The sequence below is a fragment of the Sapajus apella genome, unplaced genomic scaffold (genome assembly GCF_009761245.1).
Source record: "Sapajus apella isolate SASKATOON/1434 unplaced genomic scaffold, GSC_monkey_1.0 scaffold4, whole genome shotgun sequence".
Lineage (NCBI taxonomy): Eukaryota > Metazoa > Chordata > Mammalia > Primates > Cebidae > Sapajus > Sapajus apella.
The window spans coordinates 18,798,450-18,812,027 of NW_022436944.1; the positions used below are offsets into that span (position 1 = coordinate 18,798,450).

General features: G+C 38.5%; 1 protein-coding gene across 1 annotated transcript in view; it reads left to right on the forward strand.

Moving 5' to 3' along the window:
- The first annotated feature begins 9,314 nt into the window (after positions 1-9,314).
- The window catches only part of LOC116540207 (ceruloplasmin-like), a 39,879-nt gene continuing 35,615 nt past the window's right edge, over positions 9,315-13,578 (forward strand). Inside the window, exons 1-4 of the mRNA XM_032263596.1 lie at positions 9,315-9,473; positions 9,975-10,012; positions 10,294-10,512; positions 12,269-12,481. Of these exons, the coding sequence (XP_032119487.1) occupies positions 9,319-9,473; positions 9,975-10,012; positions 10,294-10,512; positions 12,269-12,481 (625 nt within the window). The 5' untranslated portion in view covers positions 9,315-9,318. The remainder of the gene's footprint in view (positions 9,474-9,974; positions 10,013-10,293; positions 10,513-12,268; positions 12,482-13,578) is intronic.

The following is a 13,578-nucleotide window of genomic DNA, read 5'->3' on the forward strand; positions in this document are numbered from 1 at the left end:
TTTTTTTTTTTTTAAACTTTTCTGTATTTTGAAATTTCAAACTAAAAAGTGGAGAAATGGACAAAAGAAGAGTCTTTAAAATGCAAAATGAATAAAATATATGTAAATTAAGACTGGAGATTTGGCTGCTAAAACGGCTTTTGCAGAGGAGCGAAGCAAGATGGCCAAATAGAAGCCCCCACCAATCATCTCCTCCATCCACTGCAGGAACACCAAATTTAACAACTATCTACACAAAAAGCACCTTCATAAGAAGCAAAGATTTGGTGAATACTTACAGTACCTGGTTTTAATTTTATATTGCTGAAAGAGGCATTGAAGATGGTAGGAAGAACGGTCTTGAATCACTGACACCACCCCTCCCACATCCCCAGCAACAGCCACGTTGTCGGGAGAGAGTCTGTGCACTTGAGGGAGGCACAACACAGTCATTATGGGACTTCGTATTGAACTCAGTGCTGCCTTGTCATGGCAGAAAAGAAAATCGATCTGAACTCAACTGATGCCCACCCATGGAGGAAGCATTTAGACTACCCCTACCCAAAGGGAATTGCCCATCCCAGTGGTCGGAACTTGAGTTTGGGCAGGCCTTGCCACCATGGGATAAAGTGCTCTGGGATCCCAAATAAATGAAAGGCAGTCTAGGCTACAAGGATTGCAACTCCTAGGCAAGTAGTAGTGCTGTGTTGAGCTGGAAGCCAGTGGACTTGGGCAGCACGTAGCCTAGTGAGACACCAGTCAGGGTGGCTAAGGGAATGATGGTGCCACCCCTCCCCCAACTTCAAGCAGCACAGCTTGCAGCAATGAAAGTAACTCCTTTCTTCTGCTTAAGGAGAGGAGAGAGGAGTAAAGTAGACTTTGTCTTATATCTTGGATACCAGCTCAGCCACAGTAGGATAGGGCACTGGGAAGAGTCATGAGGCCCCCATTTCAGGCCCCAGCTCCAGGATGATGTGTCTAGACACACCTTGGGCAAAAAGGGAACCAGCTGCCTTGAGGATAAGGACCCAGTCCTGCCAGGATTTATTACCTGCTGACTAAAGAGCCCTCAGGCCCTGAATAACCACCAGGAAGACACCATGCACCTTGAGTGAGACTCTGAGATGTGCTGGCTTCAAGTGAGACCCAGCACATTCCCAGATAGTGGCTAAGATGAAAGACTCCTGCTTGAGAAAAGCAGAAAGAAAACTAAAGGGAGCTTTGTCTTGCATGTTAGGTACCAGCTCAATGACAGTAAAGTAGAGCACCAAGAAGGCTCTTGGAGTCCCCAGCTCTAGGCCTTGACACTTGGGTGGCATTTCTGGATCTACCCTGGCCCAGAGGGGAGCCCACTATGCTGAGACCCAGGCCTGGCAGCATTCACCATAAGTTGACAGAAGAGCCCTTGGACCTTAAATGAACATCATTAGTAGCCTGGCAGTAGTCTGCAAGGGCTTATGATGGTGGTGGCCATAGGGAGAGGCTCCTCTGCCTGTGGAAGAGGAAGAAAGAGTGGAAAGGACTTTGTGTCAGTGTTTGAGTGCCAGCTTAGCTGCAACAGAAAAAGTACCAGGTAGATTTCTAAGGTTTTTAACTTGCATTCCTGCTTCTCAGACAGGATCTCTGGACTCGCCCAGGGTCTGGGGGAACTTGCCACTCTGAAGGGAAGGACACAAGCCTGGTTGGCCTCACTGCCTGCTGCTTGTAGAGCCCTAGAAGTCTTAAGTGAACATAAGCAGTAGCCAGGTAGTAGTTACAGTGAGCCTGGGGCTACATCCAGTGCTGTACTGGTTTCAGGTCTGACTCAGCACAGCCCCAGTAGTGCTAAATACAAAGGTCCTTGTGTCATCCTACTTCTAGCTCTAGGAAGCTCAGTACAGAGAGAGATTCCATTTGTTTGGAAGAAAGTAAGGGAAGAGACCAAGAGTCTCTGCTTGGTAATCCAGGGAATTTTTCCCGATCTTATTCAAGACCACCAAGGCAGTTTCTCTACAAGCCTGCAAGAACCACAGCATTACGAAGCTTGGGGTGCTCCCTAACGCTGACACAGTTAGATCACAACACCCAATCCCTTCAAATACTTGAAAAACCTTCCCAAGAACAGGTACAAACAAGCCCAGACTGCAAAAGACTACAGTAAATATCTAACTCTACAGAGCCCAGCCACTGAAAAATATCTACAAACATCAAGCCTATTTTGTCAGCATGTAGTCAGCAACCGTCCCTATTTTAAAACTGCCCCTATTTTTGTTAGTAACTGCCTCTTCTTGCTTCTGTACATCAGTTTATTGCTTACTAACTGGAAAACCCTTGAGAGAAACTGCCACGTTGTCTAAAACCTGCTGTGTGGTCTAAAGCTCTGAGTTACTTCCCCTACCCCCTACCTATAAAAACTGTAAACTGTTCTAAGCCGGGGTCCAGACTTTTGGGTGCGAACACTTCTGGGCCCACCAGTGTAATAAAGTGAGTTCCTTCAATCCCCTGAGTGCTGCTTGGGTTTCTTGTCGGGTAAGATTTTCCAGAGCATTAGAAGTGACCACTTATGATAGTCTCCATTTAAACATTTCTTCCCATGTGATACAAATATATTTCCATATTAATTGTGTGAATATATTTGTTGCTCTCATGGAGCAAACAGAATGCCACTTAAATGCAAACTGCAGAATTTAAAAGTGACTGGATGTGATGAAGAACTACATGAATCACACATAAATATTTGACAGTAATCTGGTAAACATTTGAAAGAGAGCAAAGCAAAGAGGGTAATGACAGTTTATGTGTATCAAAAGAATGATTTGAATAGCATAGATTAAGAGATGCCTTTGGAAAAAGTGAAGTGCCCTCTAATATTTAGGCAAAATGACCCTATTTGTAAAGGTACTGCAAAAATCAACAGTGAAATAAAAGACTTGATATTGTGCTCTCTTACAGCTTTGTCAACAAAAATTGTAACATTCAAATCCAAACATTTTGGATTGCTCATTCTTGGTTCATTCTAAGATTTGGCAAAGACTTACAAACCTAACCAAAATTGTTTTAAATATTAGTTTGAGCCACAATAACTGCCATTTTTAATAAATTTTAAACAGTAAGATTTAACATAAGATAAAATAAGCTTTTTTTTACTGTTTTCATTTCTCAAGATAAAATCCTAACACAATAATTTGATTTGCTTCCAGTTTCCAATGGATTCTTTTTAAATGGATATTTTTTAATAGCAATTATCTTTCGTTATTTTATCTACATTTGGATTTACTATGGCATTGGGAAGGCAAAAATGAAATTCACCACCACTTGCAACATTGCTTCAATGGAAAAAAGTCATTCTGAGGTCCAAATGATGAATCGCAAATAAATTTTTGCAGTCAACCTATATTTTTCTTTTAAAGCTAACAGTGTGCTAAAAAGTTGTGATTACGACATACTGTAGATGTTTTCAATAGAAACACATTCAGCGCTTTGGGAGACCAAGGCAGGAGGTTCACTTGAAGTAAGGAGTTCACAGTCAGCCTGGGCAACACAACAAGACCTTGTCTCTACAAAAAAAGTTAGCTGAGTGTGGTGGTACATGTTTGTATTCTCAGCTACTTGGAAGGCTGAGGTAGGAAGATTACTTGAACTTAAAAAGTATGAAACAAAGCTAAAGCTATACTTGGTAGAGAATAAAACAAAGCTAGAGCCATAAAATGTAGTCAGGGAATGCATGGTTATTTATGAGATTTGGACAATGTTGATATTTCTCATGTATATTATAAACCAAAAATAAAATTGTAAGCCCCCCACCCCCACCACCAACCATCTGAAAGGACTTCCTCCTTAGCCAGGGATCTTTTAAAATTTTACCTGGAAACTGTTTCAGGTCTTGACGGGCAGCTGGGGGGTGGACATGCTTCATTATACCTCTCAGCACTAATATCAACACAGACTTTAAGTCTGATAAGAAACATTTTACAATCTGTTATCTCTGAAGCCTAATACCTAAAGGCTTCCTTTGCAAATAAGAACTTGGGTCTCCACAATTCTTTATCTTATCCCAGGCATGTCTTTCTGTTGATCCCAGGTCTTTAGACAAACTCAACCAATTGTCAACCAGAAAATGTTTAAATTTACTTATAGCCTGGAAACCCCCATTTCCAGTTGTCCTACCTTTCTGTCCAAAACAATGTATTTCTTAAATGTATTTGATTGATGTCTCATGCCTTCATAAAATGGTATAAAACCAAGCTGCACCCTAACTTGGGCATGTGTTCTCAGGACTTCCCAAGGGCTGTGCCATGGGCCATGGTCACTCATGGCTCAGAATAAATGTTTTCAAATATTTTAGAGTTTGACTCTTTTCATTAACAATATTCAGGCATTTTTCTGGAGTGGTATTGTTTTTTTCTGGCTCCATCAAGGTCACAGAGTGGTGCTGTCTGATGTTGACGTTCTGGGAAATGGTTTATGCCCAGGCAGAGGACACCAGGGCCTAGCTGTGAGTGCCAGGGCAGCTCTTAGTTGGGCAAAACTTAGCTACTAGTACCAGGACAGCTCCTGGATGTCGGGGGCTGCTTTTTTCTTTCTTATTGTTCTTCCGTATCTTCCCACTATTCCCTTCTATTCCTTGCTTTGTAGGCCTCAAGCCCCTTGTGTAGTCTACCCCATATTGCAAAAGCTTGTGATGTGCATAGCCTTAAACTGTGAAGGACTCAGAGCTCCAGTTGAAGAGGAGCTTTCTGTCCCAGCTGTTAGCTGCTCTACTTATTTATGTTTTTTTTTTTTTACCTGGTTGATAGTTTTTTATGGAATAACTTTGATTACAAGGCAAGGAGTTTAATAGTAGAGCATTCACCAGGCCTTAGGGCCCTGGTTTAAATTCTGGCAATAACATTTTATCGTTTTGGCTAGTTGTTTAAAAACGCCAAGTTCCAGTTTTCTTATCTATAAAAGAGTGCTTAATAAGCTTCCCTTTCAGGGTTGCTGGCACAATTAGAGCTAGTATTTACAAAGGGGCTAAGGGAGAGCTGACTTTCAACAAATGGTGGTTAATGGTGGAAGTAAGACAAAGAATAGAAATGGCTCTACCGGTGACTGACATCCTCCACACCGTCTTCAAACTCCCCGTCTTGCCCCAACATCATTTATGTCTAATCTATCAGCCTTGTTGGAAGATATAATTGTAGCCATATATTCTGAGAAAAACTGAGCATTTATAGATAATATAGAAGTCTACACACTTAAACTAGTAAAGCCAATTCTATTACAGGTAGCATGAAAGGAATAGAAAATTTGATTTGGAATCCAATAATCCAAATTCCAATTTGGAAATGTGCATTCTACAGTAAGTTACTTGACCTTTTGAGGTTTTGATCTCTTATCTACAAAACAGGTATAAGGAAGGGGTGGGGTTAAGGGGGAAACTGTTGGGAAAATTACATAAGGTAATTTTTATTTATAAAATATTTTCCATATTGCAAAGTTTTTACAAACATAAGATGCTATTATCACTAGTCCCTTATGTACATTTTTATTTGCTCTATTTATTTCTTAAATTTACTTACAGTTCTAGAAGGGAAAAACCAGGAAGGAATCTAAATTTCCCCCAAGGTATTTAGCCTCAGGCTAAATTCAACAAAGTTTAGCTAAGTAAACTTAAATAAAGTGAGTTATGTTCTTGAGCTATAACCAAGAATATAGTCAAATGATCGTGACCAACTTTAAACACTGCTGTATCAAAAGACTGATCTGCTTAGGCCTATGCAGGGAGGGACAGAAAGGACTGCAACAAGTATTTCATCTTGACAAGCAATCACTTGACCTAAGAAAGAGTGCTTGACCCTTCACCCTTCAACCAAGAGAAAAAAAAAAAATAGCAGCCAACTTTCCTAGTAATCTGTTGAGAAGAACCAAGACAAGAAATATTTACCAATACCATGCTCTACCTTTTTCATTTTCCCGGAGCCGAGAGCCGACTTCTCCATGTGCCTGCTCTGTGTCAAAGTAGAGGCTAGGTGCTCACAGGAGCCCTGAACTTTAATTATTATTGCCCTGTGTTACAGATGACAGGACTCTGGGTCAGGTAGTAAACGGTGGAGTTGAACTGGGGGTAGATCTACTTGAATTGGATATACAAGACTTTTTTAAACTTTTCGGGGTACCTTCTGCAGAAAAAATATGCTAACTGAATCAATCCTCTGTTATCTACATTCTGGAGTAAAATTAATGTTCCTATGAGAATGAGGAAGAAGTCATAAAATTCTGGGAGGAAGGGGTCTTTGAAAGCCCATTTAAGGAATTCCATTCCTACCTGGTGGGTAGGTCCTTTTACAGCTGCTAGTTCAGGCCACAGCGACAGGGAAGATTTTGAGGTTCTTCCATATACAGAGCTAAATTTGTGGGCCTGTAGCTTCCAACTACTCAAACCCAGTTGAGTTTCTTCCTTGAGGCAGAGAGCCCATGTATAATCTTTTTCTGTGACACGTTGTGTTTGGCTGGGCTCTTCTTGCCAGCCCTTTCCACTGTTTCCCAAAATGTGTGGGATGTGAATCTCTTCTCTTGATTCTCCTGTGGATGGTTTCTCCCAGTGCCAAGGTCCCTCCAGGAGACCCAGCTTTTCTGAATTCCTTTCAAGATCTGCAGGTGACTTAAAATCTGCCAAAGCCTGGGCTGTTCATGCAATTTACTGTGTAAACAATCCTAAGTCATGGAACGTGATCTACTCCTTGAGAGCTAAAGTAACCTTAAAGTGAGGCTAGAAACATATATATGGTTCAACCCAAAGAATTTAGTATGTCTTTTAAACCAAAATGCCACATATATTACTTGCTACATTTATATTTTAATATAATACTTCATCCAATACTCCAACACTTTTTGGAGTATTGAGGTTTGGGGTATGTGGCATTTTCTTAAATATGTATAGATATCTATATATACTCATGGGAAAAATATACTTTGATTTTTGTGTGTTTTGGAAAACAAGTTGGGTGTGGTGGCTAAAGTCTGTAATCCCACCACTTTAGGAGGCCTAGGCAGGCGGATTAGTTGAGGCCAGGAGTTTGAAACCAGCCTAATCAACACGGTGAAACACTGTCTCTATTAAAAACACAAAAATTAGCCTGGTGTGATTGCACACACCTGTAATCTCAGCTACTTGGAACCTGAGGCACACGAATCACTTGAACCCAGGAGGCAGAGGTTGCAGTGAGCTGAGATTGCACCACTGTATTCCAGCTTGGGTAACAGAACAAAACTCTGTCTAAATAAACAAATAAATTATAGTATATTTTTATAATTAATAATAAATTATAGTAATTTTATATTAATTTTTATATTAATTATATTTTTATATTGAAAATAGGAAAAGCTATGCTGCAGTTAAAATGAAAGAACTAGACTTCTAAGAGTTGACATAAAAGACATCTAAGACACATAGTTGATGAATAAAAGCAAACTACAGAATGATACACACCATATTCTTTTTAAATTTTTAAACAATTTTGTGGGTATATAGTAGGTGTATGTATTTATGGGGTACATAGAATGTTTTGATACAGGCACAGAATCTGAAATAAACATATCATGAAGAATGGGGTATCCATCCCTTCAAGCATTTATCCATTGAGTTTCAAACAATCCAATTACATTCTTTGTGTTATTTTATGCATAGTTGTTACTATTGACTATAGTCACCCTGTTGTGCTATCAAAGAGTAGAGCTTACTCATATACCATATGATTGTGCTACCTTAATATTTCTAACCATGGGTTTCTGAACCTAAATCAGAGCCTAACTTTTGAAACACAATGTAGCTTTCTAATTCTAAAATCTCAAACAATACCTAATAGTAATAGATATTACAATACATGATGATACCCAGATCAGATCAACTTGGGCTTATAAACACTCCTGCTCTTTCCTTACTTATTGTAGCCTCTGCCAAGGCACTCTATTTGTTCAATAAATGTAACCTTTAAATGTAACATTTCTTGATATCTCCAGGAAATAGAATAAATCCTTCCTAATCTATAGGAGTTACAACCTATTGGAGTAAAGTAAATACCACATGGACATTTAAGCAGTAATCTGAAGCAGGATGTAGTTGGTTGGCAGTCTGTGTTACAGCTGGTGAATTCAGAGAGGGGCATGTTTGTGAGCTGAAATGATCAGGGAAGTCTTCACTGAGAAGGTGAAGCTTCAGTTGAATCTTTTTTTTGTTGTGTTTTTTGTTTTATTTATTTATTTATTTTGTTGGTTTTTTTTAAATTGCATTTTAGGTTTTGGGATACGTGTGAAGAACATGCAAGACTGTTGCATAGGTACACACATGGCAGTGTGATTTGCTGCCTTCCTCCCCTTCACCTCAGTTGAATCTTAAAGAATGAGAATGGGAAAATTTTGGATTAGCCAAAAAAAAGAGAGGCTGAGGGAGGGAAGATCAGGCTGGGAAATGGGCACAAATAAGATAAGTTCAGAAAGCATATTATAACAAAAACATGAAAAGGAAGTATTGTAAATAACACCTGTTAAATGTTGACTATGCACCAGCTTCCTTGTAAATAACAAGGAAGTTATTTCCTTGTTATTGTAAATAACACTTGTTAAATGTTGACTATGCACCCAAGGCCCTCCACGAGATGGCTGTCATTGAATTTACACAACTTCCTAACTGGGCAAGTAATATTATTGTTTTATAACTGAAGAAATGAAGTCACCTAATTACACATTGCTGAAAAGTTGCAGAGCTAAGGGTCAAACTCAGGCTGTCTGATTCCAGGTTTTCTGCATTCTTTCCTGCCTCACACTGTGTTCCTAGTAAGACAACTCCCCAAAAGGAAGGGATCCCGTAAGTGAATTTTGAGAACAAATTTGGAGTATCAGAGATACCAGATTGGGGCCTAGATTATGTGAATAGCCTTAAATGCTAAGAAATTTGAGAATAACTTAATGAAAGTCTTAAATGTCAAGAAATTTTAAATTATCATCCAGTAGAAAAACTTGATAAAGGTAGCATTTCAAGAATTTTCTGGGAATGGTACATAGAATGGACTAAATAGTAAGAAAGTGGAGACTGGAGACTAGGCAGAAGAATATTTCTATAATTTAGGAACAGATAATATATCAAAGGACAATGGATGATGGGCAGCCTAATGATCCAGTGTGTTGTGCAACATTTCACCTCACTTGACAATGAAATCCAAAACCACTTGGAATGCAAGTGATATATATGTTAATTAAGACAGATAATGAGCTCTTGTGTAACTTGATGTATGCAAATAAACACAAATGAAAGACGAAAGCCTGATTATAAAAGATAGGCAAGCCTTACTCAGTTAGCTTCTCCAGGCTCAGAATTTGAAAATGAGGATGCTTTTACCCTTGACTTTTCTGTTTGTTACTAGTTCTCCAGGTTGGGCAATAGATAGGCACTACTACATAGGCATTAAAGAAATCATTTGGAACTATGCTCCTTCTGGTAAAAATATGCTCAATGGAAAGCCTTTTTCTGAAGACCGGTAAGTAATCCTTTGCATTTAAAAAGTTACTATCTAAAGCAAAAGTTGGTAATTGTTGATCATTGATGAAATGCTGATGAAGACTTTCTCATGATTGCCACTTTCAGGGCACATATCCATTAGAACCACTTCATTTGTTTAGCTTAAATATGGTATGGAAAAGAGGTAGAAATACAAATCCAAAATTGCTCTTTCCTGTAATTATTGCCACTTTTGCCCTCCTGACACATTATTTTGCAGATCATAGCTAATTCTATTTATCATTACTTTTGTTCACATGATAAGGTATAAAACACTTTCCTTTTGATATGTGTGAAGCCATTTTCTTAATTTTTCTCTTCAGATATTTGAGAGAGGAAAATATAGAGGACATGAGTGGGGTTCTTATTTATCATGGTTTAGGGGCAAAACACCCTAATGCTACCAATAAATCCACAAATCCATTTAAATGTGTCAACAGTCCTATATCATGGGAATTGATCTACTACTTGAATGCTAAAGTAACTTTAAAGTGGGGTTAGAAACCTATTTGCAGTTCAGTTTAAAGAATTTGGTATGTCTTTTAAACAAAAATGCCACAAGTTTTACTTACTACATTTGTATTTGATTTCTTCATTCAGTATTTCAACATTCTTCTCACCAATTACACCTAGTTTTGACTCCCTTCACATATTCTCTTGCCTCCAGGTTTTATCTGCCAAAATTAGCTGTGGAGCTTCTGACTTCTCATTTTAATTTGTTTAACATTTTGTTTCTTTCCAGTCAAAATTGTTTAAAATTCCATCTTTTTTGTTTGTTTATAGAGAATTTCTAAAAGGAGGTCAAGGGAGAAAGAGCTTTATTTATAAAAAGGCTTTGTATTTTCAATATACTGATAATACATTTCAAAGGATCATTGAAAAACCATCGTGGTTGGGATTTTTAGGTCCAATGATTAAGGCAGAGACTGGAGACTTCATTTATGTACATGCAAAAAATAATGCTTCAAGACCTTATAGTTTTCATCCTCATGGACTCACCTACTCCAAAGAAAGTGAAGGTAAGCAGATCCTCTTTCCTGACATTCATGAGTTTTGCTTACGGGGAGTATGAGCACATCACATTAGAAAAAACCAGGTGATCATGGACCGGTCAGCATTATGAGCTACACTGTGTTTAAGGTGATGCAGACGCTACTTCCGATGTTTAATGTTTATACCCAAGACAGTCCTTTTTCAGTTTCTCATCTTAATTGAGTAACAGCCCTTATGCAATTCTGAGGAAATAAAACACTTTTTCCTCACCAGATAAGAAAAAAAAAGGCATTTTTGTTTTGTTTTGTTTTGTAGGAAACACTTATGAGCTAAATGTTAGGCTGGCAGAAATCCTATACTGCCCCCACCTCATTTCCATTTCCTAGTAGATGAGGATCACCCTCTGGGAAGATATAAGTGTCAAGAGAAATCGCTACTTTCTAGACAAAATCTTTTCTCATACTCATCTACAGTCACAGATACATCTGAATTTTGAAAAAAAGGAAGGGAAGAGAAAGCCAACAAATGGGGTTTTGTGAGTTTTTGGGAGACGGCAAGAAAAGCTAGGAAAAGAGAGTTTGGACTTGTCTTTAGTAGAACATAGATATTTTTCACAATGTTTGAAATACGTTTTTTTAAAAGGCCTGGCATAAATCTTTAGAAAATTGGAACTTTAGGCCAACTCGTTAAGAGTACCACCTATAGAACGAGTGCTTCTTCCGACAGAGGCTCTATGGTAATGCAGGGCTGTGGAAATCCCATATGCCATTTCATTCACCTATCATCATCATTTTGCCATGTTATATAACCATCTCGCAATGATTATTGCTCTTTAAATATATTCTATGAAAAAATAATAAGAGAAAAAATAGTTTATATTATAGACATATAATGTGAAAAATGTTAACAAGAGTTTATTTGTTTATTTTTTAATCAACTCTCAGAACTTAGACTGAGGTTTGATGATTCCCTCAGAGAGGCATAAAGAACTAGAAACAGGCCTTGAATTAATCCTCTGGACTGAAATAGACTCAAGAAACCAGACCATGCCTGGAAGCAGCTACAGATGGGCCGCTGGGCAGGAAGAAAGTACAGAAGTCAGTCAGTCATAATCTCTTCATGTTCAGTGTGGAACAGGAGGGTCCAAAAAGATGAATAAAGAATTGGAGGTTGCTCATGCTTCAAAGTCTTTTATTGAATAAAGGAATTTTTTCCATAGTTAGCAGGATCCCAGCCACAAGGGGTAAGGATCTGAGGCAAAATTTTAGCCAGAGAAGAAGAAAGAAAAGAGCACAAGCGTCCAAAGTCAGAACGGGGGTAATAGTTCAGAGTAATGCCAAAGGCCACCTTGGCAGTGGGCTACTTGGAAGTAACAGGGACACCCTTGGGTGCCCTGGGTCCCAAGTCTGACTAGCAATGAAGAAAACATGGAGGGCAACTCGGGAATCCAGAAGTTACCTCTGCATCTGGGGTCTAGGCACATGGTAGGTGTAAAATAAATATTTGTTGGATCCATCAGTAAAAGTGATGATGGTCTGTTAATATACTGCCTGCCTCATTCCAATTTGGTTTAAAAACTGCAGCCAAGCTGAGCATTCAGGTAGAAGCCAACTAAGGGGGATTTAGGGAGGTAGGGATTTGGGAAATGGTGGGGAGAAATGCGCACTTTTTTAGAAATACAAATTACCATACATTCATAGCTTAATGGAGGAAGCCTGAGTCACATTCAAAATAGTGTTATCCAATATTTACTGTAACCACAGTGCAGAATATGTTTTCTAGGTGCTCTGTATCCTGATAATACGACAGGCCTGCAAAAGGAAGATGACTATCTAGAGCCAGGGAAACAATATACCTACAAGTGGTATGTAGAAGAAAAGCAGGGACCTGGCCCCAATGACAGTAATTGTGTAACAAGGATTTACCACTCCCATGTAGACACTGTAAAAGATGTGCCTTCAGGACTTATTGGACCAATTCTGACTTGTAAAAGAGGTAAGTTTTTTTAAAAATCTCATTGCAGTAAAAGAGTAAACCGGAATGCGTAGGTTGTCCTTTGCTCTCCTAGAGGAATTTTACTATCCAAGGTGCTCCATTTTCCTGCCTTAAATTTGATTTTCCAGTCAAGAATGAAAACTTGCCATCTTGAACTCTGAGCACTAGATGGCGATCTCAAGTCCAACCCTTAGTTCAACCAGCAATGTAGGTTGATCACTAGATGGTAGTCCAACCCAATAAACTTCACTTCAGCCATCTTCATTCAAACTTATTGCCACAGTGCAGAATATGTTTTCTAGGTGCTATGTATCCTGATAATACGACAGGCCTGCAAAAGGAAGGCCTGTTGTATTGTTTATGTTTTTTTTTTGTTTTAAGATTATGTTTTTATGTTTATGTTTTAAGGTAAATCAGTTAGAATCATCAGTTTATTAATAATTCTTGCCAAGAGGAAGTTTTACTGATAGGTTTCCAACTTGCAAGGGAATATGGAGTTTGGAAAATTCTGATTTGGTTCATTAAAACAAGATCAACAAAGTGATAGCACTTGATTTTTATGAAGTAGATGAATTAATTTAACTTCCTGTGACAATCAAAGTTTAAATTTTAGGTAAACAAACAGTTCTTTACAATAAATATTTTAACAATTGCAGTTTCCTATAGTAAACACAAATATGGTTACAAATCACATTCCTTGGTAGATATCTTTTTAAACCAATTTTGGAAGAGCTTTTTGCCCTTCTCAAACTTGCAAGAAACTCAATTGCATAACGGCAAGATAAAGAATAAGTGTTTGTTATATTTAACTTAAACACTATCTAGTCTATCTAGGCTATCTAGCCTGAACATCTCCAAACTTTCCCCTTTTCTTTTTAAACAGTAAGATAACTTAATGCTTTGCATTCTCAAAGGCAAGTATGTGAGCTGCCATCAAGAGTTCTGTGGTTGTGTTCAGTGGCTCATTAATCCCAGTACTTTGGGAGGCCAGGGTGAGAGGATTGCTTAAGGCAAGGATTTCGAGACCAGCCTGGGCAACGTAGTGAAACTGCATCTCTACAGAAAAAGGGAAAGAAAGAAAGAAAAGAAAGAAAGAA